Source organism: Sminthopsis crassicaudata, chromosome 3 (genome assembly GCF_048593235.1).
Source record: "Sminthopsis crassicaudata isolate SCR6 chromosome 3, ASM4859323v1, whole genome shotgun sequence".
NCBI classification, from domain to species: Eukaryota; Metazoa; Chordata; class Mammalia; order Dasyuromorphia; family Dasyuridae; genus Sminthopsis; species Sminthopsis crassicaudata.
Genome location: NC_133619.1, coordinates 314,087,868 through 314,108,911, shown reverse-complemented (window position 1 = coordinate 314,108,911; position 21,044 = coordinate 314,087,868). Strand labels below are relative to the sequence as shown.

At 35.3% G+C, this 21,044-nt stretch overlaps 1 protein-coding gene across 1 annotated transcript in view; it reads right to left on the bottom strand.

Annotated features, from left to right (window-relative positions):
• C3H3orf85 (chromosome 3 C3orf85 homolog) overlaps nucleotides 1-21,044 on the bottom strand; it is a 107,369-nt gene that overhangs the window by 9,656 nt on the left and 76,669 nt on the right. Inside the window, exon 3 of the mRNA XM_074301137.1 lies at nucleotides 3,787-3,839. Within this exon, the coding sequence (XP_074157238.1) occupies nucleotides 3,787-3,839 (53 nt within the window). The remainder of the gene's footprint in view (nucleotides 1-3,786; nucleotides 3,840-21,044) is intronic.

The following is a 21,044-nucleotide window of genomic DNA, read 5'->3' as shown; positions in this document are numbered from 1 at the left end:
ATATCTAGTTTTATCTCCATGACCTTCATTTTACAAACAAAGTGAGACACAGAGAAGTGATTTTCTTAAAATCACATAGGTTGGGGCAACTAAATGGCATAATGGATAAAGCAACAGTCCTAGAATCAGGAGTCCAAATCTGGCCTCAAATACTTACTAGTTATGTGATCCTCAACAAGTCACAACCCTAATTACCTCCAAAAAAAAAAAGAAAAAGAAAAAAAATCACACAGAACTAGGATTTGAACACAAGTCTTCTGGTACAAATTCTAGGGTTCTTTATACGCCACCATTTTGTCTCTTCTCTTCATAATCACTTAGGAGATAACTTAAATCTCACTTGTCTTCTACTTATTTCATGAATATATCTAGTATTAAAATTACCTTCACCATTCTTCATTTAATTCTTCAGAGAACAATATAGAAGCCTTCAAAACTGAAATGATGAAGAAAGGGCTTTCTCCCTTTCTGGCTTTGGGACCAGTTTTTTTTATAAATCTTCAGGTGTTCCCATATGGGTTTCTGATACTCTGGTTTTTAAATCTTTTATTCGATGATGATGATGATGTTCAGTCATTTTTAAAATTGTGTCCTACTTTCATGACCCCACATTTGAGATTATCATGGCAGAGGCACTGCAATGGTTTGCTATTTCCTTCTCCAGCTCATTTTACAGATGAGGAAACTGAGGCAAACAGGGTTAAGTGACTTGCTCAGGGTCACTCAGCTGGTAAATGTCTGAAGCCAGATTTGAACTCAGGAAGATGAATCTTCTTGACTCCAGGCCTAGTACTCTATGCACTATGGAGCCACAAACGCCCTTTGATTCTATAGTACGGAAAAATCAAACTAAATAGATTACATCTGTGGTCACAGAAGAAAAATAGTTTAGGTTTTATGCCTATTAATTTAATTTTGGAGAAAATCCCTCCAACATTCTTGTCTTCCATATGCCCATCAAAATGGGAAGTAAGTTTTCCCTCTTATTTCTTCATTGAATTGGAAATATACTGGATTTGGAATCATAGTGCCTTGAATTGAATCCCAATTCTGCTATTTACTTACATGTATTAACTTGGGCAAGCTACATAAAGTCGGTAGACCTCAATTTCCTTCTGTGTAAAATGACAGGGTTGGACTAGATGCTGATGCTCCTATTTTTAGTGTATTTGATCTCTTTGGAGAAATGTGCTGTAATAAATTGTACCAAATGGGGTATTTATCCATTTTTACTCCTTCATATCAAACTCATCTATTTTTCTTGTCTGCTTATAATAAACAGAAACACATTCAGAGAGAATGGATAAATAAATTCAGAAAATATTCTTACAAAAACCAGAAATCCTTGTTGCCACTCACTTTCTCTTATTTGTAGGTTGTATAAAGGTTTAAAAATATCAAACAAACTTGTTCAAAGGATTAGATTAGGAAGGGTCTTCAAAGTCAACTAATCCAATGTCCTTTATTTCCCAGAGACCCACAGAGATTAAGCGACTTATTCAAATCATACAGAGAGTTATTGGTAGAGCTGCAATTTGAAATCAGTTTGAATCAAATTGACGATAAAACAAGTAACTTCCATTGCAATATGGTACTTTTAGAATGTAATATCTATAAAAAACATTTTGGTTCTGAGGCATGTAAAAATCCTTCTCTTCTATCTCTGCAATGGCCTCACAGATGCACCAGCAATTTAAAGGCATCTTATTTTTAGCTTTTAAATGCAAAGTGACACAGTAGATAGAATTTTGTAAAGAGTGTCAAGAAGACCTGAATTCAAATCTAGCCTCTGATTAATATCTGTATGATCCTGGGCAAGTAACAACTTTTATGTGTTTTGTGCATCTCTCAGAGAAGAATAAATCCTTGGCTATCTCCTTGTTCTTTAATTGCATTTAAGTACAGGATTTGTTTTTGTTGTTGTGTAATTAGTTGTTGTCTAATTATAATTGTTGTTATCTGTAATAGTTGTTGTCTAATTATAATTGAGCTTATGACCATCCTGAGCTTGGAGTAAGTAAATATCATGATTAGGTAGCTCAGTTAATTTAGTCCAGAACTTTTTAAAAGTCTGGTGAAGTATTTAACCAACCATTTCCTTTTTCCCAGATATATTTGACTCTACAGATCTCATGGGTAAATGTGGACAAGACATGCTATTGGAGCAATGCAATCATTTTTTTTTATCACCAGTAATGATAAAAGATCAAACTATGTGACTCAATGCCCAAGCCAAAATATAACATTTCGGAGTTATAATGCAGCCCCCAAGTTTGATTTGCACTCCTTGGTTTCAGTCCTTAGAAACTCACTAAAAACTGAATAAGGCTCATTTTCTTTAGTGTGTGTGTGTGTGTGTGTGTGTGTGTGTGTGTGTGTGTGTGTGTGTATCCTGTCCAACACTTTCTCCATGGCTTATTTTAGAATACCAAATGTGTACAATGGAAACGTTGTACACAATAAATATTCACCTGCTCAGTGTTAAAGCATGCTATTTTATCAAGTCGGACTTCAGGCAGTAGATATTTTTCTTTCATGCATCCCGAGCTAGCCTTACAGTAGTTATTTACTATGTATTAAGTATCTTCGATGGAAACATTCACAGTTGCATAGCGGAAATTCAACTCTGGTACAAATCCATAACAAACACCTTTGTAAATATTTTCAGATTTGGCTGCAAAGGAAAGCAAACGACCTTATGGTTTGAGGATTAGGGCAATAGTCTATGTTCCAAAGACATCCATTCAGTCCCCAGATGAACAAGAGACTTCCTTTTAGGTTTTGGCAGCAAATCACTTGGCCTTTTTACATATCTTCCTTGTTCATCTGTAAAATACCTGTCCTAGACAACACAAGGTATATTAAAGGTTAATGAATTCATACTCCTTAAACTATTCTGAGGTCTTTAGATAATAACACCATATAATCAGCTAAATTTGGTTTCCAAGAGGCATTTTAGCATCCTGAGATACAGAATAATACTTCCTTAGAAATGAGACTATTTTTTCCACTTCTACAAATATGACACAAAAAAAATCAAAGACCAACTTGATAATACCAAACCATAAGAATCACATTTAGCTGTGCAAGACACTTAATCTTCCTTGTCTCAGTTTCCTCATCTGAAAAATGATCTAGAGAAGAAAATGGCAACCCATTCCAGGATCTTTGCCAAGAAAAGTCCAAATGGGGTCACAAAACTCAGATATGACTGAAAATAACTGAACAGCAACATAAAACCCATGATAAAAATAAAGAAAAACAATTATAAGTTTAAAGCTGGAGGTTCATCTGGTACAACCAATTCACTTACAGAGGAAGAATCTCAGGTCCAGATCACAAAAGAATTAAGAAATAAGAATTAGAGGTAGGATTTGAACCCAGATCTTCTGATTTCAGAGCCAGTAACACTCTACTATGCTGCCTCCACCCAAAAGCAAAAAAATTACAGAACCTGAAATATAACTATGCTTCAGTATGTGTTCTGTGGGCATAACATAGCTATGGTTCAGTAAAAATGTAAATTGAACTTGGAGTCAGAGGCTCAATTCCTGGTCCTATCAATTACTGTGCAAACTGATATGTCATCCCATTTTCTGAGGCTTCAGTTTTCTCATTTATGAAATGAATAGGATGGACCAAGTGTCATTCTACCTTTAAATCCAATATCGTTCTGTAAGATAGTTGTAGAAGCAAGGTTCAACTATGATCACTACCTTTAAAAGACAAAGGGAAGTTGGTAGATGGTTGAAGCATCTGGTAAATCAAAGAGAAATCAGATCTTACCTACAAGCAGGATTGTGCACAGGGCCACTTCAATCATCTTATGTGCCATGATCCTGTATAGGGAGAAAAATACATTTATATACATACACGCACATATAAACATATACATACACTTACACACACATTTCTTTGAATTGAGCACAAACAGTGGAGAGTATACCACATAGTCTTCAGTCTTATTAATCATTCACTACATAGCTGCATACCTGGGAATGTTGTATGAGAGAGGCTAAAGAGAGAGCCTCAGTTCAGGTGGCTGTGTCTTTTATACCCTTTGGACTTTTAGATGGACTTGTGACAACTATTAGTATATATTGCTAGCTCTTTCTTTCTTTCTTTCTTTCTTTCTTTCTTTCTTTCTTTCTTTCTTTCTTTCTTTCTTTCTTTCTTTCTCTTTCTTTCTTTCTTTCTTTCTTTCTTTCTCTTTCTTTCTTTCTTTCTCTTTCTTTCTTTCTTTCTTTCTTTCTTTCTTTCTTTCTTTCTTTCTTTCTTTCTTTCTTTCTTTCTTTCTTTCTTTCTTTCTTTCTTTCTTTCTTTCTTTCTTTCTTCTTCCTTTTTCCCTCCCTCCCTCCCTTCCTTCCTTCCTTCCCTTCTTTTCTTTTTTTTCTTTCCTTCCTTCCTGCCTCCCTCCCTCTCTTTCTCCCTCCCTCCCTCCCTTCCTTCCTTCCATCTCTCCTTTCTTTTCTTTCTTTTCTTTTTTTTCTTTCCTTTCTCCCTCCCTCCCTCTCTCCTTTCCTTCCTTCCTTCCTTCCTTCCTTCCTTCCTTCCTTCCTTCCTTCCTTCCTTCCTTTCTTCCTTCGTTCCTTCCTTCCTTCCTTCCTTCCTTCCTTCCTTCCTTCCTTCCTTCCTTCCTTCCTTCTTTCCTTCCTTCCATCCTTCCTTCCTTCCTTATTTCTTTTCTTTTTATCCCCCTCTCTCTATTTCCATTCATCCTTTCTTTCTTCCTTCCTTACTTCATTTTATCTATGTAAAAATTTGTGACCTCCAGTCTTATTACATATTTTCCCCCATACCAGCAACAGGATAAGAAGTAAAAATTGAGCACATTTTTGTTCTTAAAACAATGTTTGTTTCAAAAGCAAAGTTAAGAAAAAAGAAATGACTAAATCTTTCTTCCATATCACATGATTGGAGACATATTCATGGTATGTCAGAGTTTGAAAAGACATTAGATATTATCTGATCTAATTCCCTCTTATTACAGGAAAGAAACTTAGACCAAAAGAAGTAATTTCCCCAGAGTCACACATCTACTGGGCACAAAAGCCCAAACTAGAATACCTATCTTCTAACAGTCTGGCCTTATTTTATTTCTTTTTCAAATTAGATTTTCTTTTATACTGTCAGTCATTTTTCTAGTAACATGTATTGTCAACAAGTACCCATTTTGTGAGTAGCACTATATCGGAAACAGTAGGAAAATAACCTAGAAGCATAAAACAACTTGCTTTTTGCCATTGAACCAAAGGCATAAAGAAACCAACCCCCTAGACTAAGGATAACTGGGTCCTTAAGCTGGGAAGTGGGTCCCAAAATGGGTTCTTGGGAGCTCTGGGAAATTAGTTGAACCTTCAAATGATATTCCAATATACTTACACCTGATGCCATGTGTAAGTGCTGGATTAAAATGATAAACCTTAGCTACTCTATGGGCATCTTTCCTCTTAACTTTACAGGTACATTTGTGATTTATATCTAAGCCAGTGATTAAAGAAACATATTTTGAATGGATAGGAAACTACGTTTAATTAATTAATGTTTAATATTAAGTCAATGACTCAGAAGAGATCTGTATAATCTTTTCCTATATTTTCCTGACCCTCTTAACTAAATCACAAACCAGAAGATCTTGAAGCATAAGTTTAGAATTATGCAAGAGACTTTGTTGCTGCTCTTATGCTTTTTTCACAGTTATCCTCCAATATGTATTTGTATCTCATGAAAACAACAATATCGTCATAAAATGATTCTTCTTTCAGAAGGTAAGATCTAATGTAGCCACAAGAAGTACAGACATTGTGCCCAGGAACAATGAAATGTATCTCAAACTAAATTATGGAGAAAACTTAAAAGAAGTTTGTCATAACCTGCCTTTTTCTAATTATTTTGTTTTCACAAGAATATATATTTGTGAGTGACTTTGGTATTTGCTATAAGTTTTTATGTATTATAGAAAACAGTAGATAGAAATTAGAATGGCCAAGATGTGTTGGTAAGTAGAGTTAGGACCAATACATAATAGAATCTATCTTTCTTTTTTTAGCTTTCTCCTTTCATTTCTTTCTTTCTTCCCCCTCCCTCCTTCCCTCCTTCCCTCCCTCCCTCCCTCTTTCCTTCCTTCCTTCCTTCCTTCCTTCCTTCCTTCCTTCCTTCCTTCCTTCCTTCCTTCCTTCCTTCCTTCCTTCCTTCCTTCCTTCCTTCCTTCCTTCCTTCTTTCCTTCCTTCTTTCCTTCCTTCCTTCCTTCCTTCCTTCCTTCCTTCCTTCCTTCCTTCCTTCCTTCCTTCCTTCCTTCCTTCCTTCCTTCCTTCCTCCCTCCCTCCCTCCCTCCCTCCCTTCCTTCCTTCCTTCCTCCCTCCCTCCCTCCCTCCCTCCCTCCCTTCCTTCCTTCTTTCCTTCCTTCCTTCCTTCTTTCCTTCCTTCCTTCCTTCCTTCCTTCCTTCCTTCCTTCCTTCCTTCTTTCCTTCCTTCCTCCCTCCCTCCCTCCCTCCCTCCCTTCCTTCCTTCCTTCCTTCCTTCCTTCCTTCCTTCCTTCCTTCCTTCCTTCCTTCCTCCTTCCCTCCCTCCCTCCCTCCCTCCCTCCCTCCCTCCCTCCCTCCCTCCCTCCCTCCCTCCCTTCCTTCCTTCCTTCCTTCCTTCCTTCCTTCCTTCCTTCCTTCCTTCCTTCCTTCCTTCCTTCCTTCCTTCCTTCCTTCCTTCCTTCCTTCCTTCCTTCCTTCCTTCCTTCCTTCCTTCCTTCCTTCCTTCCTTCCCTGAAATGCATTAGTAGATTGAACACCAGCATAAAAGCCAATGACATAGCCAAAAGTAAAAGTGGATTTCTGTTTGCTATAATTTAATGACAGAGAGGCTAAAGAGCTGGCCATGGAGTCTGGAATAAGTGAAGTAATCTATGCAAATACATCACTAGGAGATAGAATGTTTTTTGGGAAAAAAGCAAATAGGCCAATTTGTCAAGCATAGAATACCTGAAGACACATAATATGGGTTCAGTTTAGAAAGATAGGCTAAAACCACATAGTGAATAGTTTTAAAAGCCAAATAAGTTTATTTTAGTATAAAGACACGAAAGAGCCACTGAAGTGTGAGTGAATAGTAGACACTTGTACTCTCATTCAACATACTTTTTTATGTAGTATTGTTATACAGAAATCGTAGGTGATACAGTTCTAGACTTCATACTTTATGAGGTGCTCTGCTGTGCCAATCCTTCCTCTTTGGGGTTATATGAATGGTATTAGACTGTGGCTCTCTCTCTATCCTGGGAGGCCCACCTTTCTGCTTTCTATTGTTCAATCTTGAAATCTCTCATCCTATCTCCCTCATTAAAGCTCTATCTTTCTGGCCTCCTAGATTTAATGATCCTTCTTGGAGGCTCTGTCCCTCTTTATGAAATTTTATGTGGTGCTAGCCTTTTGGTACACCAGAACACTGGTGGAGGTATTTTGGATGAACAGTATTTTCCATGTCAGTCAGTGTACCATATAGACAGAGAATATCTTTTTTCCTTCAATTCCAAGGGGTAACCTCTTATACCTTATAACAGCACCCATAAATGTAGAGAGAAGGGTTCATCTCAATAAGTATGAGATAGAAGACCATCCAAAGTCTATTTTAGCAGGTCTTTGTTTTAAATTCAACATCCCACATTTAGTTGCCTGAAATAACTTGTAAATATGTCTTTGTGGTTCAGTAATGTCTGATTCTGACTTCTTTACGGTTTTCTTGGCAAAGGTACTGAAGTGGTTTGCCATTTCTTTCTTCATTTTACAGATGAGGAAATTTAGGCAAACAGAGTTAAGTGACATACTTAGAGTTATGCAGCTGGTAAGTGTCTGAGACCACCTTTGAACTCAGATCTTCTGGAATCCAAGTCCAGAGCTCTAACCCCTGTACCTCCTAGCTGCCTTATTCCTTCAATCCTTTGAGATTCTCAAATAGAAGATAGTGTAGTGGCAATAAAGTTTGACTACATAGTCTGCTAAAGAACTAGTGAAAAAGTTAACTTTAAAGTGAGTACCTTCAGACAGTATTGTTATAATTTAGATACCAAGAGTTCTGACAGGCTATCATTATCAAGTTCAACCACTTAGAGCTCTAGGGTCATTCTACCATGCTTAGGGCTGAAAAAATATTATTTTTATATAGTGTTGTTGAATGATTTTTATGCAGGGGAAAATACAGTAACATCGTTCTGAAGGGTAAATTATGATTTCTTTAAGATTTCTTACTACATTTAGTTTAGTAAACCATATTGAAAGATAAGATGCTGTATTCAAAATGGTTTGGGAAATGCAAAATGTCTCTTTTAAATATGATTAAAAATTTTATTTTTACCTTTGAAACTAATTTTAGGGTCTTTTTCTTTATTTTTTTTGTTTGGTTTTTTTCACATTCTGAATAACCACATAAATCATAAATTTGAGAATAAGCTGCCATTGTTAAGGAGTTATGTCCTCTAACCATCATTTCCCTTATCTTTTATTTTTTCTTCCATGCTCTTGCTTCATGATTATTTTTTTTTTCCCTGAACATAGAAAAAAAATGTATTTCTCTCTAATATAGGCTTACAGTTAGACTTAGCCTAGTTTGGGGGCAGTCTCAAATTTTATCCATGCTCTCAAATCATAAAAGCTCAGATCTAGAATAATAAATTACTTCAGAAGTCATTAGGAAACTGGTAGTGACTTGTCTAAGATCATGTAGCTAAAAAAAGCATCAAAGGTAGGATTTGAACTCAGGTCCTTTGACCCTGAACCCTATGCCTTTTTTACAAAATCTAATTTAAATTTTAATTTATGAAATACAACAAGCATTCCCATAACATAATAAGAAAATAAAAAGACAAACATGTGAAACTACAAACCTATTACAACAATCTTTGATTGTAGAATCACACTCTTAAAAGAACACTGAGAATTAGGTATTGGATTTTAGTAGGTTGAGTAGTTTAATATTTTTCTTGAAGATAAAACTATGTCTACAATGCATTAAAGTGAAGGGGATTGGAAGAAAACACTTTAAGTGCTAAATGCCGTATGAGATCAAAATGTAAAAACGAGGTCACATAATAGGATGATAGATTTAAATCTGGAAACATCTTCAGAGATCACCAAGTCACAGTCTCGTCCACACTTGTCCACACTTACAAAAGAAATCAGCAGAGCTGAGATTTGAAATCATATCACCTGACTCCAAAACTACCATTTTTGTCACTATACCATCTTTTCAGAAAATGTCTTTTATTTTTATTATGAACTTGACAAATAGCTTTTCTATATACAAAGAACAGCAAAATAGGTTATATATGAAACTGAATGTTGATTATGTGTAGCTTGAGTTTTTAAAAATAGTATATATTAAATTTAACATGGCAAAATCAGTGTTGCCCTTATTATGTCCTTTTTAGAGCTTCTTTTCACTGTCTTTGCATATTTAAGGCTTTCTATATTCCTTTTTTTCTTTTTGCAGACAATCACGATCAGTATCCCTCTTTATTTATTCATTTGAAAAAAATATTTATTAAATGTCAACTTTGTTGAGAAAACTGTTAGATGCCAAAAGTAATACAAAGCTTAGATAACACATGGTCTCAAAGCTGAAGGAAATTACAGTCTAATAGGAAAGTAAGATACAAAACTAGTTAATTCATCCTCAGTCTTTTGAAATAATGATTGCTAATTTATTCAAAGTTCTGAGGCTCTTCAGAGTTATTTTCCCATCACATTATCATGGTCATGATACTATTTTGCACATCCTACTAGAGAAGTAATGAACTAGCTGTATTGAAACAGTCATGAATTATAAGAACAGTCAAGAATGTCATATCTTAATTTATTTTGCTTGTTTTGCTTGTTATAAGAGAATGCTTCTACTTGACATTTTGGGGAAGTGGGTCAGTAGGCAATATTTTTGTTTTTGTTTTTTAGAAAATATTATTTGTAAATCATTTCAAAAATTTAAATGAATATAATTGATGAATGTAGTAAGAACTTTAAAAAATCTCTTGGGTAAAGAACTGTTCTCAGAATCAAAAATAATATGTTAAAGTTTTTGACATATAATAATTTTGTGATAATTAATCTCTTAATATGCAGGTTGCCAAACTATAGCTGATCTATACTTCCAGTAATTCCCTACACCTATGAAATCACAGTCCAGGTCTACTCATCAAGAAAAGTGCTAAAGCAGCATATAAATGGCAATTATTATTAAGAGGAAGGAAATCTGTTAGGGAAACAGTAGATCACAAAAAACTTAATGGGTATTCCATTAATGGGCATCCATATGAAGTCTAAAACCAAAGAAGGGCAGTCTAAGCATGGGAAACAAATGGGCACAAAGTACAGATCTATTCAAGAGATAGTGAATAGTACAATTTGTTTGGAGTTCATGGAGATAAAACTAGCAAAGCAGGATCAAATCATAGAAAGACTTGGATTTAGTTGTTTTTCAATCCTTTCAATTATATCTGACTTTTCATACTCCTTTTTGGAATTTTCTTGGCAAACAAATTTGGGATTTTCCTTTTATTTCCTCAACCAGCTCATTTGATAGGTAAAGAAATGGAAGCAAGCAGTGTTAAGTCATTTGCTCAGGGTCACACAACTAGTAAGTGTCTTACATCAGATTTAAACTCAGGAATATGTGTCTTCTTGATTCCAGGCTTGACACTCTATGCACTACAGTGCCACTCAGCTGTTCCAAGGATTTGGATAATAACCACCATAATGATAGTATTTAAAAAAGAGATTTAGTCACTGCTTAGTACAATAACTAGCACATAATAGGTACTTAATTTTTAAAAATTTATTAATGAATTGGTTGTCTCATTTGATTCTCACAAGAATCCTGCTATTCAGTGATATTATTATCCCCATTTTGTAGATGAGGAAACTAAGGCTGAGGAAAATTAAATAATATTAATTTAGAATTTGAAGGGACTTTAGAGATAATCAGTCCAATTCCTGCATTTTATAGTTAAGAAAACTACGTTTTACACAGGAAAAATGATTTGTCTAAGGTCGCATGGGCAATAGTAGGATTTTTTTTATATTGACAAAACATATGCATAGGTAATTTTTCAACACTGACCCTTGCAAAAACTTCTATTTCAACTTTTCCCCTCCTTCCCTCCATCCCCTTCCCTAGATGGCAGGTAGTCCCATACATGCTAAATATATTAAATACAATATATGTATACATATTTATACAGTTATCTTGCTGCACAAGAAAAAATTGGATTTAGAAAGAAGGTGAAAATAACCTGGGGGGAAAAAAACAAAAATGCAAACAAACAATAACAGAAAGAGTGTAAAAGCTATATTGTGGTCCACACTCATTTCCCAGTGTTCTTTCACTGGGTGTATCTGGTTCTGTTCATTACTGATCAATTGGAACTGATTTGGATCCTCTCATTGTTGAAGATATCCACTTCTATCAGAATACATCCTCATACAGTATTGTTGTTGAAGTGTATAGTGATCTCCTGGTTTTGCTCCTTTCACTCAGCATCAGTTCATGTAAGTCTCTCCAAGCCTCTCTGTATTCATCCTGCTGGTCATTTCTTACAGAACAATAAAATTCCATAACATTCATAGACATAATTTACTCAGCCCTTCTCCAATTGATGGGTATCCATTCATCTTCCAGTTTCTAGCCACAAACATTCTTGTACATACAAGTCCCTTTCCCTTCTTTCGTATTTCTTTGGGATATAAGCCCAGTAGTAGCACTGCTGGATCAAAGGGTATGCACAGTTTTGATAACTTTTTGAGTATAATTCCAAATTGCTCTCCAGAATGGTTGGGATCCATTCATAATTCCACCAACAATGCATCAGTGTCCCACATCCCACATCCTCTCCAACATTCGTCATTATCTTTTTCCTTTCATCTTAGCCAATCTGATAAGTATGCAATGATATCTCAGAGTTGTCTTAATTTGCATTTCTCTGATCAATAGTGATTTGGAACACTTTCATATGAGTAGAAATAGTCTCAATTTCATCATCTGAAAATTGTCTGTTCATATCCTTTGACCATTTATCAATTGGAAAATGGCTTGATTTCTTATAAATTAGAGGCAATTCTATATTTTGGAAAAGAGGCCTTTATCAGAACCTTTAACTGCAAAAATGTTTTTCCAGTTTATTGCTTCCCTTCTAATCTTGTCTGCATTAATTTTGTTTGTACAAAAGCTTTTTAACTTGATATAATCAAATTTTCTATTCTTGTGATCAATAATGATCTCTGGTTCTTCTTTGGTCACAAATTCCTTCCTCCCCCAGAGGTCTGAGAGGTAGACTATCCTATGCTCTTCTAATTTATTTATAATATCCTTCTGTATGTCTAGATTATGAACCCCTTTTGATCTTAACTTGATATACAGTGTTAAGTGTAGGAATAGTAGGATTATTTACAACATACTATTTACCATTGTAGTAACATAGGTAAATGCAGAGCTGGGATTTGAATTCAGGTTCTCTGATTTCAAATCTAGTGTTCTTTCTACTGTACCAAGTCAGAGAAAAATTATTCAATTGTATAATAGACAATAGAGAAACACTAAAGAATTTTTTTTAACAAAGGAAGGTCATGATCAGATCTGTGTATAAGGGAGATTATTCTGGCAGTAGTATGAAGGCAAGATGAGAATATAGAAGTAGAAAATTCTGTATGTTAGCTAATCTAATAATATATGTGAGGCAATGGCTTTTAGACGATATGGATAGTTTGGGATCTTTAGAAATTAGCCTAATATGGTGCCAGTATTGAGAGTGGAAAAATAGGATGTACCTTTACTATAAGTGCTGTCATCTTGAGATGAAAGAATATAAACTGAATTATCCTATATTATTTTTGCTCCTCTTATTGCCTGACTTCTCTTCCCTCATATCCACTAAAGGACAGTAGGAGAGAAAAGAAGGGGGATTCTAAATTTATTATTTTCATGGCAAAATTCTTCTTAGACTTTCATGAATTTACAACATTGCACTGAAATTCTGTACTGATGTATCTAAAGGTGATCTACATGCATGACTTTTATTTATTTATAATCCTAGTGTACAATAAGCATAGTGGTTTCCCCTAGTTAAGATGGTACAGCATTTATAGTAATTTACAGATGTATTCCTTATATGTTTCTAAACATCCAAAATCTAAATTCAAAAGTAAACACCAAGACATGTTATAAGGTGCCTTGTTCACATATGTTAATTATTTATTTTTATTTTTTTATATTATACATATATATATATGAGGCATATGACTTGGCATGGAAGACCTTTATATATATATATATATATATAAAATATATATATATATATATATTATATATATATATTTTATATATATATATATATATAAAGGTCTTCCATGCCAAGTCATATGCCTCACCAATCTGAATAATTAATAAATAACAATATTTGACACTCGTTGGGCCAGCCACTTTATAAAACACAGAATTAGAAAGCTTCTTTGCCCAAGAATTTATTTCTCACTATTTAACATAGTTTGTCATTCTCCTAGTCTTCTGAGCCTCACTAGGCCAAAAGAAAAGTGAGTATTTCCATAGAGTTAGTGAAAAAAATGTAACCATATTTTTCTCTTCAAGTTGCTCTATGGGATTCTGCTATAGTGACATGAGGAGACAATCTGGCACTGCTGCTATTAATCTCATCAGATAAACCTGACGGACCAGGATAAACTTGAAGTAAAGGCTGCTCTGCTCATTTATATTGCTGCTGTCTTATATGCTACATCCTCCAACTAATCTCTCAGTAATGTCATATTTTCAGGGCTAAAGAGAAAGCATGACTTTTTAAAAAAAATTTAGCTAAGCAAGCATAAGAATAATATTTGTATTGCTACTCTCCTTCCCTTGAAGGGAATGAAGCATTCTCACTCCAGTGCTGTGTCAAGGTATGGACATGACTGAGCTCTCAAGGGTTATACCAGAGGGCCATCAATTCTAGTGGGTCTTAACAGTGAAGTCTTTTAAGTGATGGACTGTGTGCTTGTCATCACAGGACTCATTTAGAAAGATTCATCATTGGAAACCTGATTAAAGTCAGGAAGTGTTTTGGCTGTAGTAGCTTATGAAACCATGAATTAAAATAAGGGATACCAGCAGTCATGAAATTTCAGAACCTTTGAAGTACCAAAGTCTTTGAACCAGAAAAACCTGGATTCACGTCCCAGCGGTGATACATACTGGTTGTGTGACTCTAATGAATTAGACAAGTTTTTTGGACTGTAAGTTGCAAAGCCGGTGCCTTTCTATATTCTTAAGAGGGAATTTCCTCACACATGAATTTCCTATATCAGTGAAATTACAGGTCCTCTCCCTATTTTTAAAAGAACTATCATCAATTCCCAAGAAGAGTTTAAAATTGCAATCTGCCTTATGGCTCCAGATTCTTGGTTCTCTGAAGAAAAATAAAATGGAATATGTGATGGAATATGTAGGATGTCAGGTCATCTTCTACCTGGTAATTCTTCCAGGGCCTTCCTAGCACCCCTAAAATATGATTGTCTAGCGTTATTTTTTACAGCTTAAGGGGCAATTTTAATGCTAATATGTTGCTGTTATAGCAGGAAGAACATGCAATAATTAATCCAAATTCAGCAAACCATACTTTTTAGACATCATTGTCTAGATGACTAAACTTGATATATGCTATTAAACTATTAGAGTATATCAAGTTCAGCACATTAGACTATTAGAATATATCAAGTTTAGTAATAATATTCCCTATCCTCCAAAAAAATGCAAGTTCCTTAATAGCAAGGACTTTTGCATTGTTCTTTATCTCATGGGTGCTAATACAGAACTTTGCACATAACAGGCATTTAACTGTAATGCCAGAGAAACTGAGACAAGACAGAGATTGGTTTTTAATCTTTTAATTGTGGAGAGTTTAGATTAGCTGATGGGGATGGGACTCATGTTCAAAAATCATTCTGGCCCTGAGCATCTAAAAAGCAGGGACCTTTTATAGGGTTTTTTAGGATATATGAAAACAAAGGCAGATAAGGGGTATGAAGACACTGGGTAGGCAGACAAGCCTTAATTCCAGGAGAGGACCATAACTTAGTCCTGGTAGGATAAGGGTCAAGATAAGAAAGTTGAGGACTGGAAGCAGCAAGGTGAGGGACAGTGCTCAAAAGGAGAAGAAAGTATCACAACAAGGATTAAGATAAGGCACCTGGAGTTTTATGACTCAATGGTATTTCAAGGTTTCTTTTCTGACTCAATTCTCCCACTCCTAATGGCAAGGAATAAGAGGTGGGGGGAGGCTATAATAATTTTATTCAGGGCATAACATAACAAATAAAAAGGTCCAAACTTGCAAATCAAAGATTTTTGCTGTTCTTTTTCACTCTGCTTTTTGGGTTTATTTTTATTTATTTATTTTGAATTTCCTTCTCGTTGAAAATACAAGCAACAATGTACTCATTACATATGTCAAGTTATGCAAAATATTTATATATTAGCCATATTGCAAAAAAGCAAGAAAAACAAAATTAAAATAAAAAGATAATGTTTCATTCTGTATTCAGAGTTCATCAGTCCTTTCTCTGGAGGTGGATAGCATATTTCATCATGAGTCCTTTGGAATTATTATTTTCACTCCACTTTTTTTTTCTAGCTATCAAAATCATCACTGCAGCATGCTTTGAGCCTACTTCAGAGGTTTCAGAGACAATAGTTTTTGAAACCAAAAGATCTTTTCCCTCAGAGGACATATGGGGTAATTTACCTCATCTCAAAAGCCCTCAGCTTGAATTGACTAGAAAACATTTACAATTTCTCTCTCTCTTTTTTTTTTTTTCAGCTAGGGCAGGAAAAGAAAAATAAGCTTATCTTTTACATCTCTGTTTGACTTATCAGTGATTCATTGCATGTCTCAAATTGTTGGACACAAAGGTCAGAGTACTTTTTCTTATGTGTTCCAGGCTTTTTTCAACCTTTGACCTTTTTATTAGACTTTTTATTAGACTAATCCAAAGATCAACTTTTATCTCCATGCTATACATTAACATTGTGTGTCAATAATGCATCAAATTGTTCTCTCTTTAGCTTAAAATATTGTAAATCATTATGGTTCAATTACATGAAAGAAAAGCTAATTTGAGGATTTTTTCAAGGAAATAGAACAGAGATAAGGGATATAGATCACCTCATTTATTTTCTTTTGATAGAAAAACCCACACAAACTAATTGGAGAAAAATTTAGTCTTGTTTTCTTGAGAAGACCTCAAGTTGCTTTGTCATTTCTATCTACCAGCTGCCCCCAACCCAGAAATGTTAAATTAGTATTTCTACGAAGCCTCTATAAATAGCTTTAAAATATGTGTCAATATATAGATGTCAGTGCATGGGCCTGAAAAAGAATGATACTGGATCCACAAAATTTGCCTGTTTTCTACTCATTTACTTTTGTCTACTCCAGCCCCCAGTCATTTTTCCTTATCTTGCAATAGCCCTTTCCCATAAAAATAAAAACAAAAACAAAAACAAAAACAAAAAAAAACCCTTTTCAGCTCCTGAATTCAGAAGGGGCTTATGGCTGAGTGCTTTCATGAATGTAATGGCTTAACTACTGGCTTCCAATACATGAAGGTATATTTTACCAACAGTGATAACCAGTGGTTATCTATCTCCCCTGGAAGTCAAGAAAACCAGATTTGTTTAAATTACAGCAAGACAAATCTCCACACTTGAATGTCCTGCTGACAGGTAAGACTTGAACATCTCAAAAAAATTAACCCCTGATTTTTCCCTCTCCTCCTAAAGCTAGCACCTTTCCTTCCAAATTTCCTCTTAATTTCAGTGACATTCTCTGCTCAGATCCTAAATTGAACAAGTGCAATCATTTTTAACTCACTTTTTCTCCTTTGCTGTCCTATATTCAGTCACTTACCACAGCTCTACTCCCCCAATTATTCCTATTTAATATTCTTAAAGTTATCATTCACTCCATTTGGGGGGTTTATTTTTATTTATTTATTTTGAATTCTCCTTCTCTCTGCATCCTTTTTTTTTTTTTTTCTTTTGCAAGGCAGCTTGGATGAATGACCTGTCCAGAGTCACATAGCTAGGAACTATTAAGTATTTGAGGCTGGATTTGAACTAAGGTTCTCTTGAGAGTTAGTGCTGTATCTACCATGCCTTCTAGCTGACCAACTTTCTGTTAATCTTGATTGCCATTGGGTTTCTACCTGAGTTCTTACAAGCTGCAGTTCTGCCTCTTTTCCTTCTAATATAGTCTATCTTTCACACTGATCATCATCATCATAACATTCCCTTGCTCAAAAACCAAGAATAACTCCATGGTAACTAGCTGGTGGGATAATAGATTAGGCAACTATTAATGGTGCAGCGGATAGAATCAAGAAAACCTGAGTTTAAATTCGACCCAGGAAGCTTACTAGCTTGACCAATTACTTCTTATATTTCAGTCTCAGTTTCCTTATCTGCAAAATAAAAATAATAATTGCAACTATCTTAATGTTGTTAGGAAGCAGTTGATGATAAATAGGAAGACCTGAATTCAAAATCCTACTTATTATCTCTATAATTCTGGATAAATCATTTAACCTCTGTTTGTCTCAGTTTCTTCAATTGTATAATGAAGATAATAACAGTACTTGCCTCCCATAATTATCATAGGTCTCTGGTGAGATAATATTTATAAAGCACTAAGCATGGTACCTGGCACACTGAAATTTCACTGTTATTATTGTTCTGAGAATTAAGTCAGGCAACAAATAAAAGATCTTGCAGACTTTAAAGAGTTAAATGAATGTTACCTATTATTATGAGGACAATTGAGAGAAGACTTAAATGTCAGAGTGGTTTGGATTCCACTTGGTGGTGTTTAGCATTTGATTCTCACAGTCTCCTGAGGTAGATGTTTTAGATAATCTAAGAGAATAATTTCTCAGGGTCCCTTAGGAAGCTAGTGTGAGATAGGATTTAAAATCTTCCTGATTTCTAATCCAGTGCTCTATGGAAGCTGAGACTTGCTGAGACTGAAAGTTTCTATAACTAAAAATTCATCACTTGTCATCAAATGAGTGATTAATGTCATTTAGTCTGGCCAGCTTTTGGTTAACAAACATATAGTCTTTCACCGAACCCATCCCTGAAGCCTTTCCAGCTTGGCAGGACTTGGTACAGCTTGTGCTTCATGAGCATATAGTGTCACAACAACAAGATTATACAGTGATGAATTCTGATGGATGTGACTCAACAAGATTATACAGTGATGAATTCTGATGGATGTGACTCCTTTCAACAATTCAGATGATTCAAATCAGTTCCAATAGACTTATCTTGGAGAGAGTCATTTGCACTCAGAGAGAGGGACTGAATATGAATCACAGTATAGTATTTACTCTTTTTTTGTCGTTATTTGCTTGCTTTTTGTTTTTTCTCATTTTTTTTCTTTTTGACCTAATTTTTTTTTCTTTTATAGTGAAATGGACTGACACGAGATAGACAGCTCTGACCAGATTATTCAATTTAAAAACATCATTTATGAGCTGGCCGGTGACTGACCCACTAGACAGGCTAGTAGAGATCAGCCCCAAACCTTTAGTGAGGCACAATTTTAAGCCCATTTGCCACATCTCGGTACAGCCTTGCGGTTACAAATTTTGGGAATCACTGACACAGTTTCTCGTTTACAATGGGGAAGTATCTGGACGAGAGTGAACACACAACGGAATTTATCGGCATGTTTTGCAATGTTGTCCTGACTTTGTTAGACACACACTTCTCAGAAAGTCTAGGGTCTCATGAACCGGGGGATGGAGCTCAGTTTGAACATAACACTTCCCTTAATTTAGTTTAAGCAGCATTTTCCTATCAGCCTGAGGCCCCTTGATCCAGGGATGAGGGGGCCAGTCTTTTGTCAATTTCAATAGCATGATACTTGTGTAAATATATATAGAAGAATTGCACATGTTTTTTTCTTTTTTTTTTTTCTTTTTTTTTTCCTGAGGCTGGGGTTAAGTGACTTGCCCAGGGTCACACAGCTAGGAAGTATTAAGTGTCTGAGACCAGATTTGAACTCGGGTCCTCCTGAATTCAGGGCTGGTGCTCTCTCCACTGCGACACCTAGCTGCCCCGAATTGCACATGTTTAACAAATACTGGATTACTTGGTGTCTAAGGAAGGGCATGAGGGGAAGAGAAGGAGAAAAAATTTGGAACACAAGGTTTTGCAGGGGTAAATGTTGAAAACTATTTTTGTATATATTTTAAAAATAAAAAGCTATTGTTTAAAATTGAATAAAGAACAAAAATGAAATTGAAATATAAAAGAAACAAACAAACAAAAAAAAACAAACCCTTACTATTTGCCAATTAAACTAGGGATATAAATTAATGAAGCAAGATCTGCCCTCAAGGAGCCTATGTATTTCTAATAAGAAAAAATGGGAAATGGTGGCAGGAGGCATGTTTTGATCTGAAAAGTGATAGGGATGTCAAATGGAGTCATAGGACAATTAATGGACCCATTCTTTCTGGGATATGCAGCATTCATTTGATTATAGTTCCTAGAACAAGATAGAACAAATTAGGGTAGATGGCTGGAATTTAGTGAGGTTAGTCTGGATACCACTACTCAGGGTGAATTCTAACCAGTCAGAAACTCAAAGTCTAGGGTAGAAGCTGGAGTGTCCAGTATGAGGCTGAGGATAGAAGGCTGCAGGAAGGTAGTGGGCATGTTTACCAAAGAAAATACCCATTCTGGTCAAGTATTTAAAGTTTCTATACACATACACACACACATATACTTACACACACACACACTATGTATATATGTATCTACCTATATTTATATTTATCTATCTATCTATCTATCTATCTATCTATCTCTATCTATTTATTTATACTAAACTTCTGCATCTTCTAGGATGTTTTTCATTTAACTTCTTCCTTATTCCTGTCTCCATTACTTTATAGTTGTTTCCATCATCTGATGCTTTGTCATCACTTGCCCAAAATCATATTCATTAATTTTTTTTTCGACATCTGATGCACTCTCACATTCTCCATAAGGCTTTTCTCCTTACCCTTATCTTATCTTACTTTGTTCGTTAACTATTTATTATGCATCTACTATGCATAAGGAATTGCCCTAAGCAAAAGGAATATAAAGATGATGAATAATGGGCCCTTGCTCTTGGAACATAAAACTCACACTTTAAACAACTATTTGCTTTTAGGAGTGAGGATATATTTAGACAAATGAGAGAAATATAAGTTAGAATGTGATGATAAAGAAAAGATCCAGACAAACAATTCTAATAAAATTTGGGGAATAGAATAGTCAGTTCATCTAAGAAAGTGGAGAATAGGAGAACTAGGGAAACAAGGAAGGGAGTAAGGAAGGAATTAAGGAAGGGAGGAAAAAAGGAAGGAAGGAGAGAAGGAAAGCAGGAAGGAAGGAAGGAGAAATTGAGGCAAAACAGAAAATAGAAAGTTTTTAATATTTTTATTTGGGAGAAAGAGATTATGCTGGGGGCCCCAGAGCTGATGTCTCAAAACATTCAGCAGCAAATGTGAGTTCTCAATGATATATATGGCTCTAAGCTTGGGTAGACAAAGTGGGGGTGGAGTCCAAACTCTGGTGATCGGGAATCTCCAGGCAGGATCCATCAATCCAGTTCTGACAGGTTGGGAGATAGAACCATAAATTCTTACAAACTGGGAGGACTTGTCCAACACAATCAGTCAGGAATTCTGAATCTTAGTGATATAGACACTACCAATTAGGTATTTGAAATAGGATATTTGGAGTCTTATCTTTTGGAATGGCAGATCTCCATAGCCCTAATTATCTCAGTCCTAATGAACAGGAAAGGGGGGGTTGCAACCAGGGAGATTGAGGCAGAATAATTCAGGGAAACTGAGACAGGACAATTTAGGGAAACTGGGTTATAACATTTCTTTAGGGAAACTGGGTTAAACATTTCACACTCTCTCCTGAATATTCAAATCATTGAATTATCTTCCTCTAGATA